This window comes from Lepidochelys kempii, chromosome 21 (assembly GCF_965140285.1).
Source record: "Lepidochelys kempii isolate rLepKem1 chromosome 21, rLepKem1.hap1, whole genome shotgun sequence".
NCBI classification, from domain to species: domain Eukaryota; kingdom Metazoa; phylum Chordata; order Testudines; family Cheloniidae; genus Lepidochelys; species Lepidochelys kempii.
Genome location: NC_136400.1, coordinates 16,594,826 through 16,614,542, shown reverse-complemented (window position 1 = coordinate 16,614,542; position 19,717 = coordinate 16,594,826). Strand labels below are relative to the sequence as shown.

The 19,717-nt window shown below is 57.8% G+C and overlaps 1 protein-coding gene across 4 annotated transcripts in view; it reads right to left on the bottom strand.

Annotated features, from left to right (window-relative positions):
* Window positions 1–19,717, bottom strand: part of ELAPOR1 (endosome-lysosome associated apoptosis and autophagy regulator 1) — a 109,903-nt gene that overhangs the window by 55,922 nt on the left and 34,264 nt on the right. For all 4 annotated transcript variants that reach the window (XM_073320348.2, XM_073320350.2, XM_073320351.2 and 1 more), the window contains exons 2-13: window positions 16,599–16,719; window positions 15,570–15,762; window positions 12,175–12,322; window positions 10,804–10,884; window positions 10,063–10,168; window positions 9,826–9,975; window positions 7,682–7,770; window positions 5,480–5,657; window positions 4,103–4,231; window positions 2,837–2,927; window positions 1,797–1,902; window positions 288–425 (exon numbers count right to left, since the gene is read on the bottom strand). In XM_073320348.2, coding sequence (XP_073176449.2) covers window positions 288–425; window positions 1,797–1,902; window positions 2,837–2,927; window positions 4,103–4,231; window positions 5,480–5,657; window positions 7,682–7,770; window positions 9,826–9,975; window positions 10,063–10,168; window positions 10,804–10,884; window positions 12,175–12,322; window positions 15,570–15,730 — 1,377 coding nt within the window. In that variant the 5' untranslated portion in view covers window positions 15,731–15,762; window positions 16,599–16,719. The remainder of the gene's footprint in view (window positions 1–287; window positions 426–1,796; window positions 1,903–2,836; window positions 2,928–4,102; window positions 4,232–5,479; window positions 5,658–7,681; window positions 7,771–9,825; window positions 9,976–10,062; window positions 10,169–10,803; window positions 10,885–12,174; window positions 12,323–15,569; window positions 15,763–16,598; window positions 16,720–19,717) is intronic.

The following is a 19,717-nucleotide window of genomic DNA, read 5'->3' as shown; positions in this document are numbered from 1 at the left end:
TTGGTTTTCATAACCGTTGGTCCTCGTAAGGAGTGGCACTGGTGGTGATACTGGGGTGTCTAAGGGAATTGCCTGTGTGACTTGTGGTTAGCCAGTGGGGTAAAACCGAAGTCTTCTCTCTTTGGCTGGTTTGGTTTGCCTTGGTATGCATAGAAACCCCAGCCTTGGGCTGTAACTGCCCTGCTTGAAGCAATTTGTCCTGAATTGGCACTCTCAGTTGGGTCCCACCAGAACCTGCATCGTTACAAGGAGCAAGGAGCTTTGGGACCGGGCTTCCACCGTCTTACCGCCTCATGATACGCCGTCCGCTGGAAGGCCCAGGTGAAGCTCATTGTGGCGTTCTTTTCGATGATGTATGTGTAGGACTGTTTCCCTTTGGAGCCACTCCAGGTCTCCACGGGCGTGTTGGGCCGTGAGTTCACGCCCTGCCAGGGGGTAGGAAGACAAAAGGGGCTGGTCAGCGGCCACCGGAGCAGCTGGTCACTTCTACCCAGAAGGGTTTTATTACCCAGACCCCCGAGTCCCCTCCCGTTGCCCAGCTGGGCTGCAGCTTTCAAAGCACCTCAGAGACAGGTGCTGTCAGATTCCAGCTCCAAAAGCCACTTGGGCGCTCAGCCCTTGCAGCTGGAATTCAGAGCGTGAGTCACTCAGGTGCTGTGACCCAGGGGCCGTTTAGGTGTCGCATTCGGACGCCCACTGGGCACTGACCCAGCCAAGACTTGTGAATTGATTTGATGATTCTATAATTGTACAGACTCCAGCCCACAAGACATTCCTGAGTCAGTGCTTGTGGGCAGCTGTCCAACAAGGGCAGAAGTGATGCCATGCACCTCAGGAGACCAGAGACCAGGAGGGATGCACACCAGGCGGCCAGCATGAACCATCTCTCACTTTTATCCGTTCGAGACGAAGAGCCCCCTGACCACAGCTGAAGCCCCTGTCCTTTCCTCTCACGGCCGGGATCACACCATGCATGTAGCTGGTTAGAGGCCTCGTCCCTGATACTCAGACCCTGCTCATCTCACCCAACCTCTCTGCCAGGACGTGACGGGCATTCCCAGTACCTGATCGGGAGGGGACACAATGCTCTGCGGGCACACACAGCAATGCAGATGGATGGTACTGGCTGGCAGACCAGTGGGCAGCAGGGACATGGCAGTGAGGGCAGGACACTGAGGCACAGGAGTGGTGGGTTGCAGCAGCTGGGAGGGCGGCCGCAGCATGCCAGGGCGGCCAGGAGAGGAGTGAACTGGGTGGAGGTGTGTGCGCAGTGGGGCAAGGTGTGTGCACTAAGAGGTGCCCCTCTCCAGGGGTCCTTCTTCCAGCTCCTTTGGGGACAGGACTTTTCAGGGTTAAGGGAATTCAGAGTTGCAGGGAAGTGCTTGAGTGACAGCCCTGGAGACAGAGGGCCCCTAACCCAGAGTGGGTACAGCATGGGCAGCGGCTGGGCAAGCTTCTCCCACAACCCATCCACTGTGGGTCAAAGGGGAGCTCAGTCTCCAGCTCAGCCCTGGGTCTCTCTGCTGAAACAGCAGTGCAGGTCCCAGATGCACTGGTGGTTCCTGTAATCTGGATCTAGGCCCACCAATGTGTTTCCAGGAAGCTGCTGGGCAGCCTGTAGCCTGAGCCGGCCTTTGGCCCGACTCAGAGACCTGAAAGCTGCATGCCTGCCCCAAGAGAGCCCACAGCACTTCCTAGGGGTGTGACGGGGCAGGGGAGGCCCTACCCAGGCGGCAGAGAGAGTGTGATGATTTGCAGGAATGGAACCAGTGCAGGAAGCAGCCGAGCCAACCTACCACCATGAAGTACAGCTCGCAGTTCACGCTGCAGATGGTCTCAAAGACAAAGGTGATTCTTGCCACCTCTTTGCTCTCAACATCCTCCCTCACAGACTGCGGGGGCCTGCGAACACAGAGCGGATCTCAGGCTGCGTCCTGCTGCGCAAGGCACTGGAGAGGGCTGAGAGTGCCTGGATGTGCGTGCAGGGAGCGCAGGGTGACTGGTGTTGGGAGGCAGGTTCTGCTCAGGGACCCCGCTCTGTGGGTTTACTCCAGATTTACCCAGTGATGGAGTCTTGGCCTCAGCATGTGTATCTGAGACCAAGCCAGAGACCCTGGCCCGTAGGAGCAGCCAGAGCAGGGATTGCTGCATGGAGAGGGGGTAAAATGGGCCTACCCTCCCAGCACCCTCTTGGGCCAGATACTGTGCAGGGGAGACTCCAGGACCCAGGGGTGCCCACCCCTCCCCTGACTACGTGGCCTTGGGGAAAAACTGCAGGGAGGAGCCAGCCAGAGGGGGGCTGGAGCCACGGCCAAGGCAGGGTCCTTCCTACGGCTCTGACTGGGCTTTCCCTGCCCTGCGCTGATGGGCGCAAGCAGACAATCCCCTCCCTTAGTCTCTACCCCTCAGCTTCACTCCACTCCTGCCCTGTCCCCGCTTCTCTTCCACATCTCTCTCCCTGCCATTTATCCCCTCCCAACTAAAACCACCTCCCACAAAGTCCTGGCATCAACCCGGCTGCCCAGCTGGCGTGTTCTCCCCTCCCTCCCCCAGGTCTGTCTGGTCAGACCGTGAGATCTTAGGGGCTGTCTGTACAGCGCCTGGCACCACAAGGCCTAGTCCTGGCCAGCCCAGAGGCACTGCCGGAATGAGCATGATTAATAACACCAGCTTCCTGCGCTGGGAGCGAGGGCAGCCCTTTCAGCCAAGCCCATCTGTACACTGAGGTGTAGCACCTGCCCACGGGACAGTGACCCACTGAAATCTGCCCTGTGGCTGTCTGGGGCCTGGAATGCTGGGCGCCGCGAGGCCAGAGGCAGGCCGCCCCCGCTCTCACCTGAACCCAGGAACGACCATTGTCAGGATCATGAAGTCGTTGTCGGAGGCGCCTGCTGCTGTATATATGTAGTCGCCAGCCACCTCCCACCCTGGAAGAGCAGAGGCCAAAAGTCACAGCCCCCCGGACTGCCAGAGCACGGCCACCGCCAGGACCGCGCCCCAGGGACAGGCATTTAAGGGGCAGATCAAGGTGGATGGCGTCACACCCCATCTGGTGCCTTGTACGGTCACTTCCCCCTGGGCAGAGGGGCGGAGTGCTGCCCCCGGTGGGGAGGGCGACGGGAGAATTCTCATCTGCCCCCCCGCCCAGGGCATCTCTGAGTCCCCTGACGGGTTTTAGCCAGTGGCTTTGGTGGGAGCCACATCGGTTACTGGTAGAGCGTGGGCGAGTCGCCCTCCACTGCCTGGCTGCTGCTTCGGGCCTGTTTGCTGGCACACAGCAATGCCACCCTCTGGTGTGGGGGCACCAAGGAGCCTGCACTAACATGGCCAGTCCCGTACGGGAGGGGGAACCGTGAGAGGGATGGTACCAGGATAACTATTACAGGGACAAGCACCCCCCTTCTGGACATAACCCAACCGGCATGGGCGGCGGGTGGAGCCCCCCTTTGGGGAGGCTGGCCCTGGCTCCGCCCCTTCAGCCTTCCCCACCCCCTGTGGCCGGAGTCTTGAGACCCCCTCCCCCACCCGGCCAGAACCCCGAGATCCCCTCTCCCCCCAAGCGGCTGGAGCCCTGAGACACACTCCCTCGGCCGGAGGAGCCCCGGGCCAGCTGAAGCTCCAAGTCCCCGCCCCACCTGCCCGGAGGAGTCCAGGGCCAGCTGCAGCCACTCTGCGTCTCCCCTCCCCAGACCCCAAGCTGCCCGGAGAAAAGCGTCTCAGACTCTCCTCCGGTAAAAGCTTTTGCTATGCCCCATGCACGTTCCAGGCAGCTGATGAGGCGCTGGACTCCAGAGAGATTACTGATGAACCCAGGAAGCTGAATAGCACATACCGTCTCCTCAGCCGCCCCAGAACCTGCAGGGGGCATAATAAAACAAAACTTCCCCCCAGAACCCCACAGCCAGGGGTTTGGCAGCAGCAGCAGAGCCTCCGCTGGCCTATTATACCCACTGCCCATGCCACCGGGACTGAAACCTGGGTGCAGAGCTGCCCACTTGAGGGCCAGCGAACCAAGCCCCGCAGCTGCAGTGTCTCCTGCGACGGGGGAAGCCCGGCCAGCCCCCTGTGGAAAGCACGCTGGTAAACGACTCCCCGCAGGTACCTGCGAACCCTTTATATTCAAAGTTGATTCCACTAAGGACGGTCGTCTCCATGTTAGCCGGCAGGGTGTTCCACCACTTGTATTCGAAGCCCAGCACCGGCTCGGTCCCAGCAGCACAGCTGATGCAGCCTGGAGCAGAGGGAAACCATGTTACTCCAGCTCAGCGCTTTGGCCATGGATTCCATGCAGCAGGAGCAGGGAAGTTGCCGTCTCCAGCAGTCTCACTCCCAGTCCGTGGAGGGTGCAATCCATGGGGACTCATGGAACGAGCAGAGGAGGATGGGTCAGAGGGTGAGTCTAGGGCAGATGTGGGCAAACTACAGCCTGCAGGACGGTGCTGCCCAGCCCCTGAGCTCCCCACCGGGGAGGCTTGCCCTGGGCAGCGCTCTGGACGGCGGGGTTGCGCGCTCATGCAGGACAGCACAGCAGCGTGTCTGGCTCCAGTCAGGTGGTGCGGCAGCCAGACATGCTGCTCTGAGTGGCCTGGCAAAGGGGCCGGTCCCGGGGGGCAGTCAGGGGACAGGGAGCAGGGGACGTTTGGATGGGGCGGAGGTTCGGGGGGGGAAGGGAGGGTTAGATAGGGGGTGGAGTCCTGGGGGGTGGTTAGGGACAGGGGTCCCGGGTGGGGACGGTCAGGGGACATGGAGCAGGGGTGGGTTGGCTGGGTCGAGGGTTCTGAGGGAGGCAGTCAGGGGGCGGGAAGTGGGAAGGGGCGGATAGGGGGTGGGGGCCAGGCTGTTTGGGGAGGCACAGCCTTCCCTACCTGGCCCTCCATACAGTTTTGCACCCCCATGTGGCCCTCGGGCCAAAAAGTTTGCCCACCCCTGGTCTAGAGTCCAAGGAACAGGATCCAGGGGCTGGAAGCTGAAGCTAGAGAAGTTCAGGAAAGAGATAAGGGGCAGATTTTAAGTGAGGGCAATTACTCAATGGAATGATGAAGGGACGGGGTGGATTCCCCAGGACAGGACGAGGCGTCTCTTTCTCAAATCCAGCCTCTAGCTCAACCACAAGCTACAAGTGGGATGCGGGCGTTCCTGGTTCTCTGCCCTGTGTGAGGCAGGAAAGCCAAATGCTCCTTCTTGCCTGACAACATGCCGAGGGGATGGCCAGGGTAAGCCAATGGTTCTGCCACTTTCAGTGCAGGGATCCCTTCTCCATACCAGACACCCAGCCCAGGACCCTGGCAGGGAGCTAGCCAGGCCCATCCTCCCATTTAGCAACATGGTGACTTGCCCCAGATCAAGAACCCAAACCTGCCCTGACTCCATGGCCCACGGAGCATGGCTAACGGGGAACAAACCCAGGCTGTGCCTTGCTGGGAGAGCCGATCTCCAGCCCCGCTGGACTCAGCCGACATAACAGACAGGGTGGCATTACCGGAGCCATTGGAATACGAGCCGGATGGGCAGGGCTCACAGGCGCTGGAGTTGGTTTTGAAGAATCCAGGGTTGCAGGGCGGGCACTTGGTTTTCACCCCTGAGGGGGGCAGTTGCACGGCTGTAGGCAGATCCTCACTGCAGGTTTTTGGTTCTGCCCATTTAAACATTAACTGAGTCTGGAGGAGCACAGAAAGCAAGTGAGAGTGGGCATGGCCCAGCCTGGGCCCGGCAGGGACACTTGACAGCTGGTGTGAGCTTGGTGGGGAGACAGAAAATGAATCACCTCCACAAGGAGGTGCTGTTGTACATGGGACCCACCCCCAGCAGTGTGCAGTAACAGCCATCACTGCGACTCTGCGCCCTGCCCAGCACGCTCCTTGGGGAGGCAAACAAAAGGGAGAGTGGAGATTTCTTCTTAACCAGAAACCACCCTGATCCTGGCAGGCGGCAGAGCCAGCTGCTGACAGGATGCAAGAGCTGTCATTCCAAGGCTCTGCAGTTCTATGCCCCTTTCACTGGAGGATCTCCAAGCTTCACGCAAAGTTGTTAACCGACCCTCACCATGGGCCAGGGAAACGCATTGCACCCAGCTGAGGGTTTTCCCACGGCCACATGGCAAGGCAGAGCAGAGCTGGGACCAGAAGCCAGCAGCGCAGACTCCCAGAGCCCTGCTCCCACCCCCAGGACTGTGCATTGGGATGTAAAGGGGCAGGGCTTTAAACAGAGCCAGGGAGCTTGATCCCGGGCTGCTGGGAGCTGGTGGGGCAATGGAAGGTGGAGCAGCCCTTTGGCTGCTCTACCTTGTGCCGGTATACTCTCCTCTACACAGCCCAGGATCCCCATAGCACAGCACATTCCAGCCTGTCTCCTCCAGTCCCTGTCACACCGCTGGGAATGGCAGACTCCCTTTGGGCTGAGGATCTGGTGCAGTGTTTTTAAACACGAATGCTCCCAAGGGGAGATGAGGGGAGAAGTGCCATGTTGGACCTGTCCCTGACCTGGGGAGATGGCTCAGTGCTCAGGGCACCAGCCCAGCACCCAAGAGACATGGGCTCATTTCCCAGCTCCCCCGGAGACTCCTGAGTGACCGGGCAAGTCACTTAGGCCCTCAGGGCCCAGCTGTCTGTGGGATAACAGCCTTGCCCTGCCTCCCGGGGGTGTGTGGGGAGAAATGTGTCAAGACTGGGAGTTGCTCAGACCCCGCTCTACCTAAGAGCGCTGGGCAGCGGCTGAGTGTTCAGAGGAAAGGCTGAAGAATTGTGACACGGTTGCTTCCCCTGCCGACAAGTCGTTTGGCTGAAGCGGGTCTGTGTGGAGAAGAAGCTGGGTTCCTGGAGATCGGTCAGGTTTGTGTTGTTATCAAACCCCACACCGGCCCCTTGATGGCAAACATGCGTTTCCAGGGAACAAACTAAAATGAGTGGAGAAGAGACTCCATTTCCCACTGGCCATACTCAGGGGCCAGGGGTGCCTGTGGGTGCCGCACCAGGCCACAGCAATACTGGGCTCCAGCCTGCATGCAGGTACTCACACAGGTGCCTTCCCCCAAGCCTAGCTCACTCCCCTTCCTGGACAGCAGCACGGGCTGGCTCACTTTAGCTAAGCCCCTCTATTTAAAGCAGGACAACTGCTGGGAGTATGCAAACCCTAACGGTAGTTAGAGGAATTGGGTGGTACCCCTTTAAGTTCTTAGTGAGCCTTCCAGTGGCCCTCGCTGTGTTCTGCGCACCAGGAGACCCCCGAATCCTTCAGCGTGTGTGTCGCGAGGCTCTGTATGCTGCCTACACTTAGTCACATGGTTGTTCAGACCCACTGCGCCCTTCATACATAAAAAGACAAAACCCGAACCGACGGGCCATGGAGTTAGTCTGCTTTCCCCAGGTGTGGGTGTGAAAGACAACAGGGGAAGCTGCCTAGCTCTTGGTCAGACCAATCCGAGACAGAGCGCTGCCAGCCGCCCAAAGCAAACATACGGTGCACTCTCTGCCCACTCCAGGCTCTTACAGGGTTGGGCGGAACAAAGGCAAGAAAAGGTTTGCAGCCAGGAGCATGACTTAAGTAAACTGTGTCCTTTCAGTAGCGAATGCCGGCCAGCGCTTTGAACATGAACAGAAGAGCACGGTGTCACTGCGGTGCTAAATATAAATGGGTGACTCCTGAGGCAGCCCTGGGACAAGAACACAGACTGGCCGGCACATACCTCTCCACTCGCGTCGCAGGCCGTGTGCGTGTAGAAATAATCCTGATCTGTGCAGGGCGGACGAGGTTTGCACGAGCTGGAGCCTTGGTCTTTGTTGTAAAGAGAAAGAAAAAGATTGTGATTAAAACCAAGCAATGGGAGCAGGGCAGCCCACTCGATCCCAGTAGCATGTGCCGTGAGAGGACAATTCTGGCTCTTCCTCAGCATTCACGTCCTCCCGTTAGTGTGTCCAGGGTCCCTCCCATGACGTGGGGCCGTGTCCATGATGCACAGACTAGCTGCTGCTCGCTGATTAACTCTTCTAGGGTCTAATGGTGCGTATTCCCCCCCCCAAGAGTCACTGGCAGGGTGCACTAACTCTGTGCTGTATGTTTATCTACCTCAGGTGTCTTCCAGCTCCTATTGCTGGACTAGCCTTTGGTGTGTTTCTCTTCATGACCCCAGTGAGGCAGAGCAGGGCCATTAACCCTGACGGATGGGGGGGACCATTGCACAGAGAGACTAAGTGACTTTCCCAAGGCCACGCAGGGCTCTGTGGCAGGGTGGAAACCGAACCCAGCTCTGTCCCAGGCCAGCGCTCTAACCACTGCACCATCCTCCCTGGAGTTTGCTACATCACTGACAGCTCCCAGGGACCATGTTTCAGACTCCACTCTGGAAGTGTCAGGGTGAATTAACCACAGTTAGAGCGAGTCATATCTTAGCCCTTAAGGACATGTCAGCCCCACCTCCCTACAGCCCAGCCCAGCAGGGCCAATACATTGCTGTAGGGCACAGACCCTCGTCACTGCTCCTGCCAGTTCCCAGAAAGCTGTCGGCCAGCAATCGAGCCGAAACCACAAGGCGGTAAGATCTGCTTTGGGTACTCCAGTTCTGATTAGCTCTGTAGCAATCGCTGGGAGACATGTAGGGTGGAAACTAGTAAGTGCTTCTTCCCTCTTCAAATATTTGTGCAGTGTGAAAGTGCTGCCCTATGAGCATCGGTTTTCTGGCACAGCCTCACACAACAATGTCAGCAGCTGGGCGGGGTAGATCCGGTGGGTAACAGACCCTTGTCGCTGCAGGAGGAATGTGCTGGGTACTGTAAAATGACCAGTCTGAAACAGCTAGCAATGGGTTCGCCCACTGACCAGCCGACAGCCTCGTGGACAGACCACTGGACCAGGACACCAGGGTTCTATTCTTGGCTCTGCCACTGAACTGCTGTATGACCTTGGACAGGTCACGGCCCTTTTCTGTGCCTCAGTTTCCCCAACTGGGGATATGGATACTGACCTCCTTTGTAAAGTGCTAGTTGTGACAGGTATTACTGCTGTGACAGGTTCCCGAAGGTGGGACTTTCCTGGGCCTGCTTTCATTTCCATGGGACACCCCAGAGAAGTCTGCTTGCCTTCGAATGACCTGCTGCACCACATTTTCCAGAGTTGGAAGTTTCTGGTAAATGCACCATTCCACTGTGGGAATGTTGTAACAAAAATCGCTCCCCTTTATATCAGGCCTGAAAAACTGGAACCTTTGGGGCTCTGGGGCAGCGGGGACAAACTGCTTCCAAGGACACAGAAGCCGGCTACGGGGGATTTTAAACACCTGATCAGAGTTTTCTTTTGTAAAACCAGACCTGCCGCCCCCCTCCCCCAGGTTTTGACCTGGGCCCTCTTTATCTCACCCCATGCCACATAGTTTGGGTGAAGGGCAACAGAGGTTCGGTCCCATCTCTCTGTACAGGGCTCCGTGGACATCTCTGGTGACGCTGGCGTGTGAACAAGCAGGAATACCAAAACAGCCAGCTTCACCCTTGGTTTCAACAGCAGTACGGGGGTAGGGGAGGGGACGGCAATGCCCGGGGCAAAGTCCAGGGTCTATGTCGGGCTTCTGGGGGGCATTGCCAGAGATCCCACTGGTGGGCAGGGAACAGGAAGTGACACAGACAGTCAGGGAGACCCCGATGGCGATGCCTGGCCTGTGCCAGGCCCTCCCAGCTAGCCGTATTCCGCTTCCTGAACTCCTGGGAGGCCGAGCCCTGCAAGCTGTTTGTAGTGGAGGGAGATCAGCACAGCCGGGCCGGGCCTTGTCAGAAGGCCCTGGGGTGCCGAACACAGCAGCCGTGTGTCGGGGTGCCAGCGTGGGAACACGCCGCCTGTTACCTGAGTAGGCGTCTGGCTCACACCGCTGGCAGGAGGTCGCACCCTTGCTGGAGTAGGAGTTGGCTGGGCAAAGCTGGCAGAAGGACGATCCCGAGGTGGCAGCGTAGGTGCCCGCTTTGCAGGGGAAGCATTCCGAAGTGTAGGCCACCCCTGGGCAGGAGGGAAGGACACACAGTCAGCTCAGACTGTCGCTGGCTGGGAGTGGCTGGTGCAATCGTGCAGCAGGCGAGCATGTACCTGTGATGCCAATGTTCCGCACGAGCACGGGCTTGGGGACCTTGGACCACACGGAGAAGGCCGTGGTTCTCCAGTACAGCACATTGTTACCATGACTCAGTTCCACCTACGAGATTAAACAGAACCCCCTGGGGGTAGGTCAAATCCTGGCAGGAAATGGGACGTTGCTTTGCCTGGTCCCTTTGCTCCAGCAAATTCATTGCAGGGTCCAAAGAGGCTGGTTGAAACAGGGTTGGGGTGATACCCAGTGGTTAGAGCAGGGACCCAGCTCTGATCTCACTTGGCTTCAGACCGGTGCAGCTCCACCAAGCACCGGCACTCCCGACTTACAGCGGCATGGGCAAGGACAGAATCAGAGTCTAGCAGTCCTGCACTCAGCAACAGATCATCTGTCATCCTGGGCCTTCAAACAAGCTGTGCTGACAAAGGGAGTGGTGGCTGGGACATCGGGGACATCTCCTGTGGCCACGATTTTTTAACGTGACCAGTCACTCTGGAGCACTGAGTGTGCGACCCCAGCAGCTATTGGTTGGATTTTAACTGATCACCCCCAGGGAAGGGGAGGAGGGACCTTGGCCCAACACCCCATCTACAGGACAGCTCCTCCAGCAGCCCTGGGACACAGGGTTAGCTCACTGGCTGTGAGTGCAGGTGTGGGTCTCCACAGCCTGCCAGCCATGCCCCCAGCCGCGTCACACTGTGCTGGGGAGATGGAAGATCGGGCAGTTGGCTCCTACTTACGCTGTGTAACTCCCATCCCTTCTCCGTGGTTCTCATCCACCGGGACTCCTCCACAGTCGGCTGGCACTGGTCATTCTGAACCTAGGGCACATGGAACTTGGGCTAAGGATGCAGTTTCGGCAGGTCAGTTCTCTGCTGGGTTCTTAGTGCAGTTTCTCACCCCATTGACTGTTTTTGAAAGGACCACTTCCACTGCCCTCCCAACCCCCTGCCACAGGGCGAAGCCCTTAAGCTGGGCTCTGTGAGATGGGTAACGTGCACAAGCCCTAGAACATCACACAAAGGACTGGCATCTACTGTAGGGACCACCCACAGAGACTACATGTCCCAGCATGCAGTGTTTGCTTATTAACTGAGAGGGCGGCCAGCCACGCTTTGGCCATCCTGCTCTCCAGGACAGTGCAAGCAGATGGCACTCCCAGCAGCTCCTTGGAGCTGGGCATCAAGAGACTCCTAAGGGCAACCGTGAACCACCTCCTGCTGAGCCAGAGGGATGGGCAGGGACCCCTCAGTGCATGTTTCCTCTTGGGACTGTGACAGCAGCTGGACTGACCTCCTGTAGTGGCATCTGAGCCATGTGAGAGGTCAGGAGCCTGCCCCAGCCTCGGCTAACACAGCTGGGTCGGTTAGCTCAGGGAGCAGAGCAGGGGTGGGCAAACTTCTTGGCTCGAGGGCCACACTGGGGAATAGAAATTGTATGGAGGGCCATGAATGCTCACAGAATTGGGGTTGGGGTGCAGGTGCGGGCTCTGAGTGGGGCTAGGGATGAAGAGTTTGGGATGTAGGAGGGTGCTTTGAGCTGGAACCAAGGGGCTGGGAGGGCGGGAGGGGGATCGGGGCTCTGGAAGGGGTGCAAGTTCCAGCTGGGGGTGTAGGCTTGGGGCTGGGGATGAGAGGTTTGGGGTGCAGGAGGGTGCACTGGGCTGGGCTGGGATCAAGGGGTTTGGAGAGCGGGAGGGGGATCAGGGCTGGGGCAGGAGCGTGGGGAGAAGCTCAGGGGGTGCAGGCTCTGAGTGATGCTTACCTCAAGTGGCTCCCAGAAGCAGTGGCATGTCCCTTCTCCGGCTCTTACGCGGGGGTGCGGCCAGACAGCTCTGCACGCTGCCCCATGCAGCAGGTACCACCCCTGCAGCTCCCATTAGAGCATGTAGGAGCTGAAGCGGGGCCATGCCGTGGCTTCTGGGAGCCATGTGGTGCAGCTCGCGGGCTGGCTTAGTTTGCCCACCCCTGTAGTAGAGGCTCAAGTGTTTAGGTCCCAGGTTCAATCCCTCCTGACCCTCCCAGGGTGTGTCAGACCAGCCCTTGGAGACTCTGATACGGGAATGTGTCCCGGAGAACTCCAACGAGGAGCAGCAACTCAAGGAGACGTACAAAGAACTCAAAGATGATGCTGCTGTCTGGATAGATGTACTCGAAGGAGACGGTGCCAGACTGCTTCAGGGTGACGGCGTACATCAGGGTGGCTGTGCACTCGTCTGTGTTGGAGGCAACGTAGTCTCCCAGGGGCACCCAGGTTGAGCTGGAACAGCGAGAACAGCATGGCAGTGAGCACAGCACCGAGGCCAGACACTGCTCAGGGAAAGGAGAGCTACACAAAGTGAGGAACAGCATCGCTCACCGGGGCTGGGAGACATTCCCCGCCTGCTCCGGTGGAGCACACAGGCCAGACTGTGCTCTCAGCCAGGTCAGTGCAGTCACTGGCATCACCAGGGATTTGCAGGTGTGCTCAGAATGGCACAGCTGACTAGAAAGGCCCCGCCCTGCACCCTGAGCACTGTGATCACGTAGCAGTGCCGGGAGCCCCACTGTGCCTTCCCTTAGCGCATCTCCTTCGCTAGCCTGTCACATGGCTGGAAAGCAGCATGCTCGGTGACCTTCCTTCCTGCCCCCCCCCCCCCCCCCGCTGGTCGTTGCTCTGAGCTGAACAGACCGATCTGGCCCTATTGAGAAGAAAGGGGACAAGGCTCTGCAGAGCTGCAGCTGCTCGGAGTGCGCCCGGAAGTGGGATGAATAATTTAAGTGACGCTAGAAGTAGGTTACATTTGCAAGTTGCATAAACGCTCTCGCTCGTGCCACGTCGCCGTCTTCCAGGGAGAGTTACTCATGAAAAGCCTGTTTTCGGATTGAAGCAGCTGAGCGCCTTCTCGGCGTGGGAAGTGATCAAAGGCCAGGAGGGAAACGAAACTGTGCGGGATGGCGGAATGCACACAAGGTCCGGGAGCAGCTTCCACAAAGGAGAGCGAGTAGTGCAAACTCGACTGCAGTGCACGAAGACTGGGAGGGAGGGGACTAAAACCTACCCGAGCCCTGTCTGCATTCAGAGGTGCCCTGGTTTAACTGAAGCAGGGGTCCCCAACACGGTGCCCGCGGGCGCAGTGGGCCCACGGGGGCAGTTGTGTGCGCCCGTGGGACACCGCACCGCCGAAATGCCGCTGCCGAGCGCTGCCACCTGAGAACCACCCGCTGAAATGCCACCGAGAAGCATTGCCGTTTCTTGGCGGCATGTCGGCAGCAGGGTGCTTGGCGCCCGCCACGGTCTGTTGGGTATAGGAATGTGCTATTCCCAGAGGAAGGCTGGGGACCACTGAACTAACGGCATGATATCGAACGGCTTCCGTGGATGCTCTTAATTAGATTTAAACCAGGCTTCAGTCAATTCTTTGCCAAATTAAGTTAAATCAATATAAGTCTGGCTTAAATTAGTAGTAATGCAACTGAATATAGACAAGGCCGTAGTTTCCTCCAGCAGCTGCAGTCAGCGACAGGGCTCTCCTTCACCTCCAAAACAGCTGGGTAGGTTGCTGTGGGCTGTTGAACAGCTGCCATGTACCACCCCAGAGGTGGCTACAGTTCAGTGGTGGGAGAACCAGTACCTGTGCATCTGGCCATCCCCTGTTGCTGGTAAAGCCCTTTGGCACCTTTCGGAGGCCAGAGGCCATCACAGTAACACTAACAAATGATAATCAGCTACTAGGGCTGGTTGCAGGGACAGGTTCCTTACAACACAGATGCTGTTTCTGCTCTAGCTCAGAAAGATACCACCAGAGATGATTTCAAATGGCTGTCTCTGCATCCTGGCAGGTGCTGCTAGACCCTCCCTGGTCAGAGAGCTGGGGCTGATGTGCCCACAAGCGTGCCAGGTTTTCTATGCAACTCTGAAGATGGGAGGAGTGGAAGTGGGGGAGGGGCAAGAGGCAGGTCCTAGAAGGTGGCAGGATCCATCTAGCCCAGTCTGGCACTAACAGCACCAACGCCAGCTGCTGCAGGGGAAGGGGCGAGAATTCAGTGAGCGCCGATGGAATAATTGCTCAGAGCCCACCCTCAGAGGTGCTGGCCAGCTCATGCCATGATGTGCCAGGGATTATAGTCACAGTTAGACTGAAGTGTTAATGCGATAAGGGCTGTTCTTATCCAGAGATGCCTATACCATTTTTTTGAATCCTACTGAGCTCTTGGCCTCACTAATATCATGTAACAGTGAGTTCCACAGGTTACGTATGCACTGGGCAAAAACTAAAGGAAGGGGGCAGTGAAGAGTTGAGCCTGCACAGTGGGTTCCCCCCAGGGACCATACAGAGCCTGGAGAGAGCATGAGTCCTAAGAGTCCATGACATGGGGTCTTTCACGGTGCTCTGGACAGGCCTTGGCTGAATCAGCTGCGGGTGAGGAGACCCTCCACCGGACCCGCGGTACTGACCTTGCCAGTCGGACATGGTGGCTGCTCCACTCTGCTCCACCAAGGGAAAGACCCGGTGAGAGGGCACCAGTGGGGAGGGGGACTTGTGGCTACCACTAGCTTTGGCTGGGAGATTGGACCCCACTGCTCAGCTACAGGATCTGCTCTGCTCCGCTGGCTGCTCTGCTCGGACCCGGGGAGAGGATGCTCCCTGCCCCTGGCGGCAGGGCAGAGGTCTCTGCACTGCTCTGGGTGAAGCGCTGTTCCAGCGGCAGCGGGTTGCAGGGACAGGGGATCACAGCTCTGCCCCACGGCACCCACAGGCAGATCATATGGGTCTGTCGTGGGAACAACACCCGGTACAGCAGGCGCCTGATGGCAGTCGACTAAAGGATGGGAGAGAGGGAAAGCGTCTGGCACAAGGCTCCACCTACCTAGCACAGAGCCGCCAACCAGGACGGCCTAGATCTGAGGGTCTGAACGCCCTTCAGGGTGTGTGTGGCAGGGCAGGCTGCCCCACTAGGGGCCAGTAGGCCTGGGGCCAGCCAGCCCTGTTCAATTAGCCCTGCCTGGGCTGTAATAGGCAGTGAAGCAGCCTGAGAGGGCAGGGCTAATTGGGTCAGAGGACGGACTGAAACACCTGGTCCCATGAAAGGCCAGAGAACTCAGCTGAGAGAGGAGCTACTGGGAACAAGCTGAGCTCCTGTGGAAGACCCTGTAAGAACTCAGGGCTTCATCCAGAGAGGAGATTGCAGGGGACCTCTGAGGGGCCCAAGTGGGGGTAGAGGGGTAGAGGCTGGGCCTGATTCCCCTTACTCCCCTGGTGTAAATCAGGAGTAGAGTCACTGTCAATGGAAAGACGTGTGAGACTGGGCAAGCGAGAGCAGAAACATCCTGATTTGTCCAATTATGGCATAAGCCTGGTTGTCAGGTGCTGGTGGCCAGAAGCTTGCACTGACTGCAGCCGGAGGGTGGGGGATCAGCGCTCCTGGAAGCCGGGCTCTCCGGCATGAAAGGCCAAGGATGCTGGCTGCAGCCCCAGCTCCATTCAAGGCGGCTGTGCCCTGGGGCGCAGCAACCACCAACTCACGTGGTGCAGTTCTCCAGGGACTCCGAGAAGCTGTTGTCGATCTCCAGGTTGGTTGCAATGCTGGCGAAGCCGTGGGGCAGCTCGTCCCACTCATCGAAGCGGATGCCAGTGCCCAGGGAATACCTGCCCTCGGCACACGGCTTGCACGACTGGTCCTTCATGTCGAGGAACTGCCCCGCTTTGCAGGAGAAAGCTGTAACACAGAACCCCAGAGACAGAGCTCAGAGGAGAGAGGGGGACACGGAACAGGGTTCAGCCAATGATCCCCAGCATTTGTATTGCATCTGGAGTGCCAGGATCACAGACTCCCAGTGCAGGGCTATCCCCATTTTATGGGCTGTACATCTGATTGAACTGATACGCAGCTCACTTTAAAAACAATGAGGAGTCCGGGGGCACCTTAAAGACGAATAGATTTATTTTGGCATAAGCTTTCGTGGGTAAAAACCCACTTCTTCAGCTGCAACTTTAAAGCTCACTTTAAAGGGCTCCCCTGCTGCAGTCCTGTCTTTCTAATCTCCCCTAGGAACGGAAAAGAAGCTGAGTCTTGATTAATGAATGCCTGTTCCTATCTGCAGACAGGTTCTGTTTGTCCCTGTGTTATTCCGTAGCTTACGAAACACTGTCTTTCTCTGGAGCCTCTCTTACAGTAATCACTGCATGGAAAAATACTCAACAGACCCCAGATATACAAGGTCTGAGTCTGCTTCACTCACACTGGTGCTACACTGACCTCAATGGAGTTACTCCTGATTTACAATGGGGTCAGAGGGGAATGGGGCCTCAGGGGGTTACTCCTAATTTTCATGAGGAGAATCAGACCTAATATTTGCTGCCCTGCTGCTCAGGAAGTGAGTGGCAAAGCTCCCCCCAGTTTCACAGGGAGCAGGAGCAGGCCTGCACCCTTTAATAGCTGGGTGGGGAATGTTTCGGAAGCCAGTGGCACAGATGAGATGTGAAAAATGCAGCCTCCCCCAGTCACCACCTGTGCAGTGAGCACAAGTCAGCTGGGGCAGGCCAGTAGCTTACAGCATTCCGTGCCCTTGATGGGGTCTGGCAGGCCCGTGCAGAGTCCCGGGGTGTGCGGCACGGCCACCCTCCACCGCAAGCCGAGGCTATCGCAAGCCGTGTATTCATAGTGGTATTCAGACTGGAAGAGAAAGCACAGAGGTGAGCTAGAGCGAGACCCTCACAGCACCAGCCGTGTACACTGGGAGCGCTACGGGCCTGACTCCTGCTGACACCCCGCTGGACCCGGGGCACAGAACCCACCTTGTGCCAGGCTGAGTCCAGGCGCGCTGCCCCGACGTTACTGGAGTTACTCCCAGCTACGCTGGTGTAACTGAGATCAGAGTCGGGCAGATGGAGTCCCACCATCACAGGACCAGAATCGGGTCCAACACGCGTGTGAGGACGGCCTTTCACACCCCGCCCCACCTGGCTGTAGCTGGGGACCACCTGCCAAGAGGCGTTTTCATCGCCATCACGCTGGCAGGGGCCGGTGAACAGACCAGGGCCAGTTCCCTAACCTGCCCCAGGGGCTTCAATGGTCCCAGTGTACGCCAGGCCCTTAGGCCAGATTTCCCCAGGGGTCTAGGGGCCTGAAGAGGCAGGCAGACACAGTGGGATTTCACGGCACCTGGAAGAGTCGACTTGCCATGGGAGTTGGGGGCTAACCTGCTCAGGTGCTTCTGCAAAACCATTAGGTGCCACCTGCCTCCATAGGGGTCAGGCTGGTCAATGCCTGGGCACATGCGGAACCTGGGTCCCACTCTCCTCCCACTTACATCACAAGGCCTGGGGCGTCACAATGGGGATGAGAGAAGAACTGAGCCCAACACCCGCCCCTGCAACAATGCTTCCCGATAATGTTCGTCCCCAGCTGTTACCACTTCTCTGAGCCGCTGGACAGAAAAGCCCACAGAAACTCTATTAGTCTTTCCATGTGAGAGCCAGATGTTCCTGGCCCACATGGTCACCAGTTAAGTTTATCCGTGTTTTTGGTCTATCCAGGGCCATAATGTCATGCCCCCTTCCTTGTCCTTCCATGACATGAGCATGTGTGAATTACACCGCTGTTGATTGTACCCAAGTCTGATACACGATTGTCTATGCCTGCTTTGTTCCTGCTGTGACCTGGCACGTGCAGGGGCTGAGCTGGGACAGATAAGGTCTCACATTCACACTGCTCTAGCTTCTCTCGTCTGGGCAGAAATGGGGTAAGCTACAGGCCCAGGCTGTAGAGGGTGCAAGCAGGAGTCAATGCAGTGACAGAGCACAGGATGCTGCAGGGGAACAATGCAGATGGAGGAGGAGAAGCACAAGGGACCCAGTGGAACGGTTTCCAGGGGACCCCACAGTTGAGGTCCACAGATGCCAGCCCAGCTCTTCTGCGGGCCACACCCGAGGTCTCCCAGAAGGCCAGTGGTGGAGCTGGGAATAGACCCCAGCCCTCCCTCAGGAAGGCGTCAGTTGATACTCCCTTTCCCCTAGCCCTGGCTGCATGGACTGCGAGACTGCTCTGGTCACACGGCCCTACCTCCATGGCAGGGAGGGGCTCCTTTCTGGTAGCCTGACTGTAGTAAGATGGGACTCGAGTAAGGAGAGCCTGGGTTGAATGCAGTGTTGATGTAACCACAGGTGTAAGTTAAACAGCAGGCATAAGCCAGAGGACATCAGGTGGAACTGCCTAGACTCTCCTCCCGCATCTTACACTCCCCTCTTAGTTATTTTTCCTCCCTCTGACCTTGGCACGGGGACGTGATGCTCCTTTTGTGCACACACTGGATGCCAAATCGGTGCAAGAGGGGCTCATTTATCACCCACTTCCTCTTCGGGCAGGTCTCCCTCACCCCATCTGTGCACCCTCACTGCAATCAGTGTGCCAGTGTAACCCAGAGGTGAATTTGGCCCCTCTGACCAACATGCTCCTTACACGTAAGCAGCTGAAGAGAGGGTGCTCGAGATGGCCGTTCTGTTTGACCTTGCAGGGGAGACTAACGGATTTGAGGTTTGTTTGTTGTTTCTTTATATTGTATAAAAAATGGGCAGCAGAAGTCTGCCCCCATTGCTTGTTTTTTAACATTCGAAATTCAGGGCTTGCCTACCCCGAAGTCTCTCTGGGCTACTGGAGAAGAGGAAGGGTCATGACCCATCTCTCTGGCTCCTGGAAGGGGAAACTGAGTCACAGAGCTGGGAAGCAATTTATATCCAGATTCTTTAAAGCTTTATTTTCAAACCCATCTAAGCCTCACTCGCCCAACAGACCCTGGGAGAAAAGGGGTCTTTGGAAACGATTCAGTACTCTGAGGCTGATAACGCTCCCATCTCCGAGGTCCCGCCAACAGGGCTTCTGGCAAAGCCGGGGAAGAGCAGAATCGACATGCCTGATGCCTGTCTATGGTACTTAGCTGGGCCCCGGCACTGCAGAGTCTAAGTGTCTCAGTCGTTACGTCAGCACAGCCGCCCTGTGTGACGGGGCCAGGCTGGGAGCCTCAGCACGCAGATGGGAAGCTCAGGCCCGGAGGGTCCATCTACACTGCAGCTGAGAGGAAGCCTGGCTCTTGGGCACACAGAGAGAAGCCAGCCCACTGGAGATAGCAGCAGGGAGGCTGCTGCGCCCGTGGAGATGCAGGCTGGCCCCCAAGCTCAGCTCCAGGGGCTCACTCCCGGCTGCAGGGAAGCCATACCCAGTGCCGTGCCCAGTTACGCTGGAGTCTCTAGGGGAGTGGAGACATGAACCCAGATCTTTATGTGCCAGATTAACTTAGCCACCCCTCCTCTCCATGCTTCTGACACCCCACTTCACTGCATGCTGGGGCATGAGACAGGCCATGTGCACGCTGAACCCCTCCATGCCACGGGGGATCCGCCTGCAGGATCACACATGGACAGACATGAGCGTACATTCAGGGCCAGCTCCATGTGTTACACACCCTCTTCCACTCTGGGAAAACTCGCCTCTAACCCCTGCTGAGCAAAGAGAGTAAGTCACTGCGGCTGGCCGTGCTAGACAGGCAAGGCACCGCTGCCCATTTGTCAGCGTGGCAGGCTGGGATTAGCTGGGTGGCTTATCACGCTCAAAACAACACAGCCCACACCACATGCATGTGGCTTGGAGCGGCCCAACACAAAGGTCCCCGAGACAC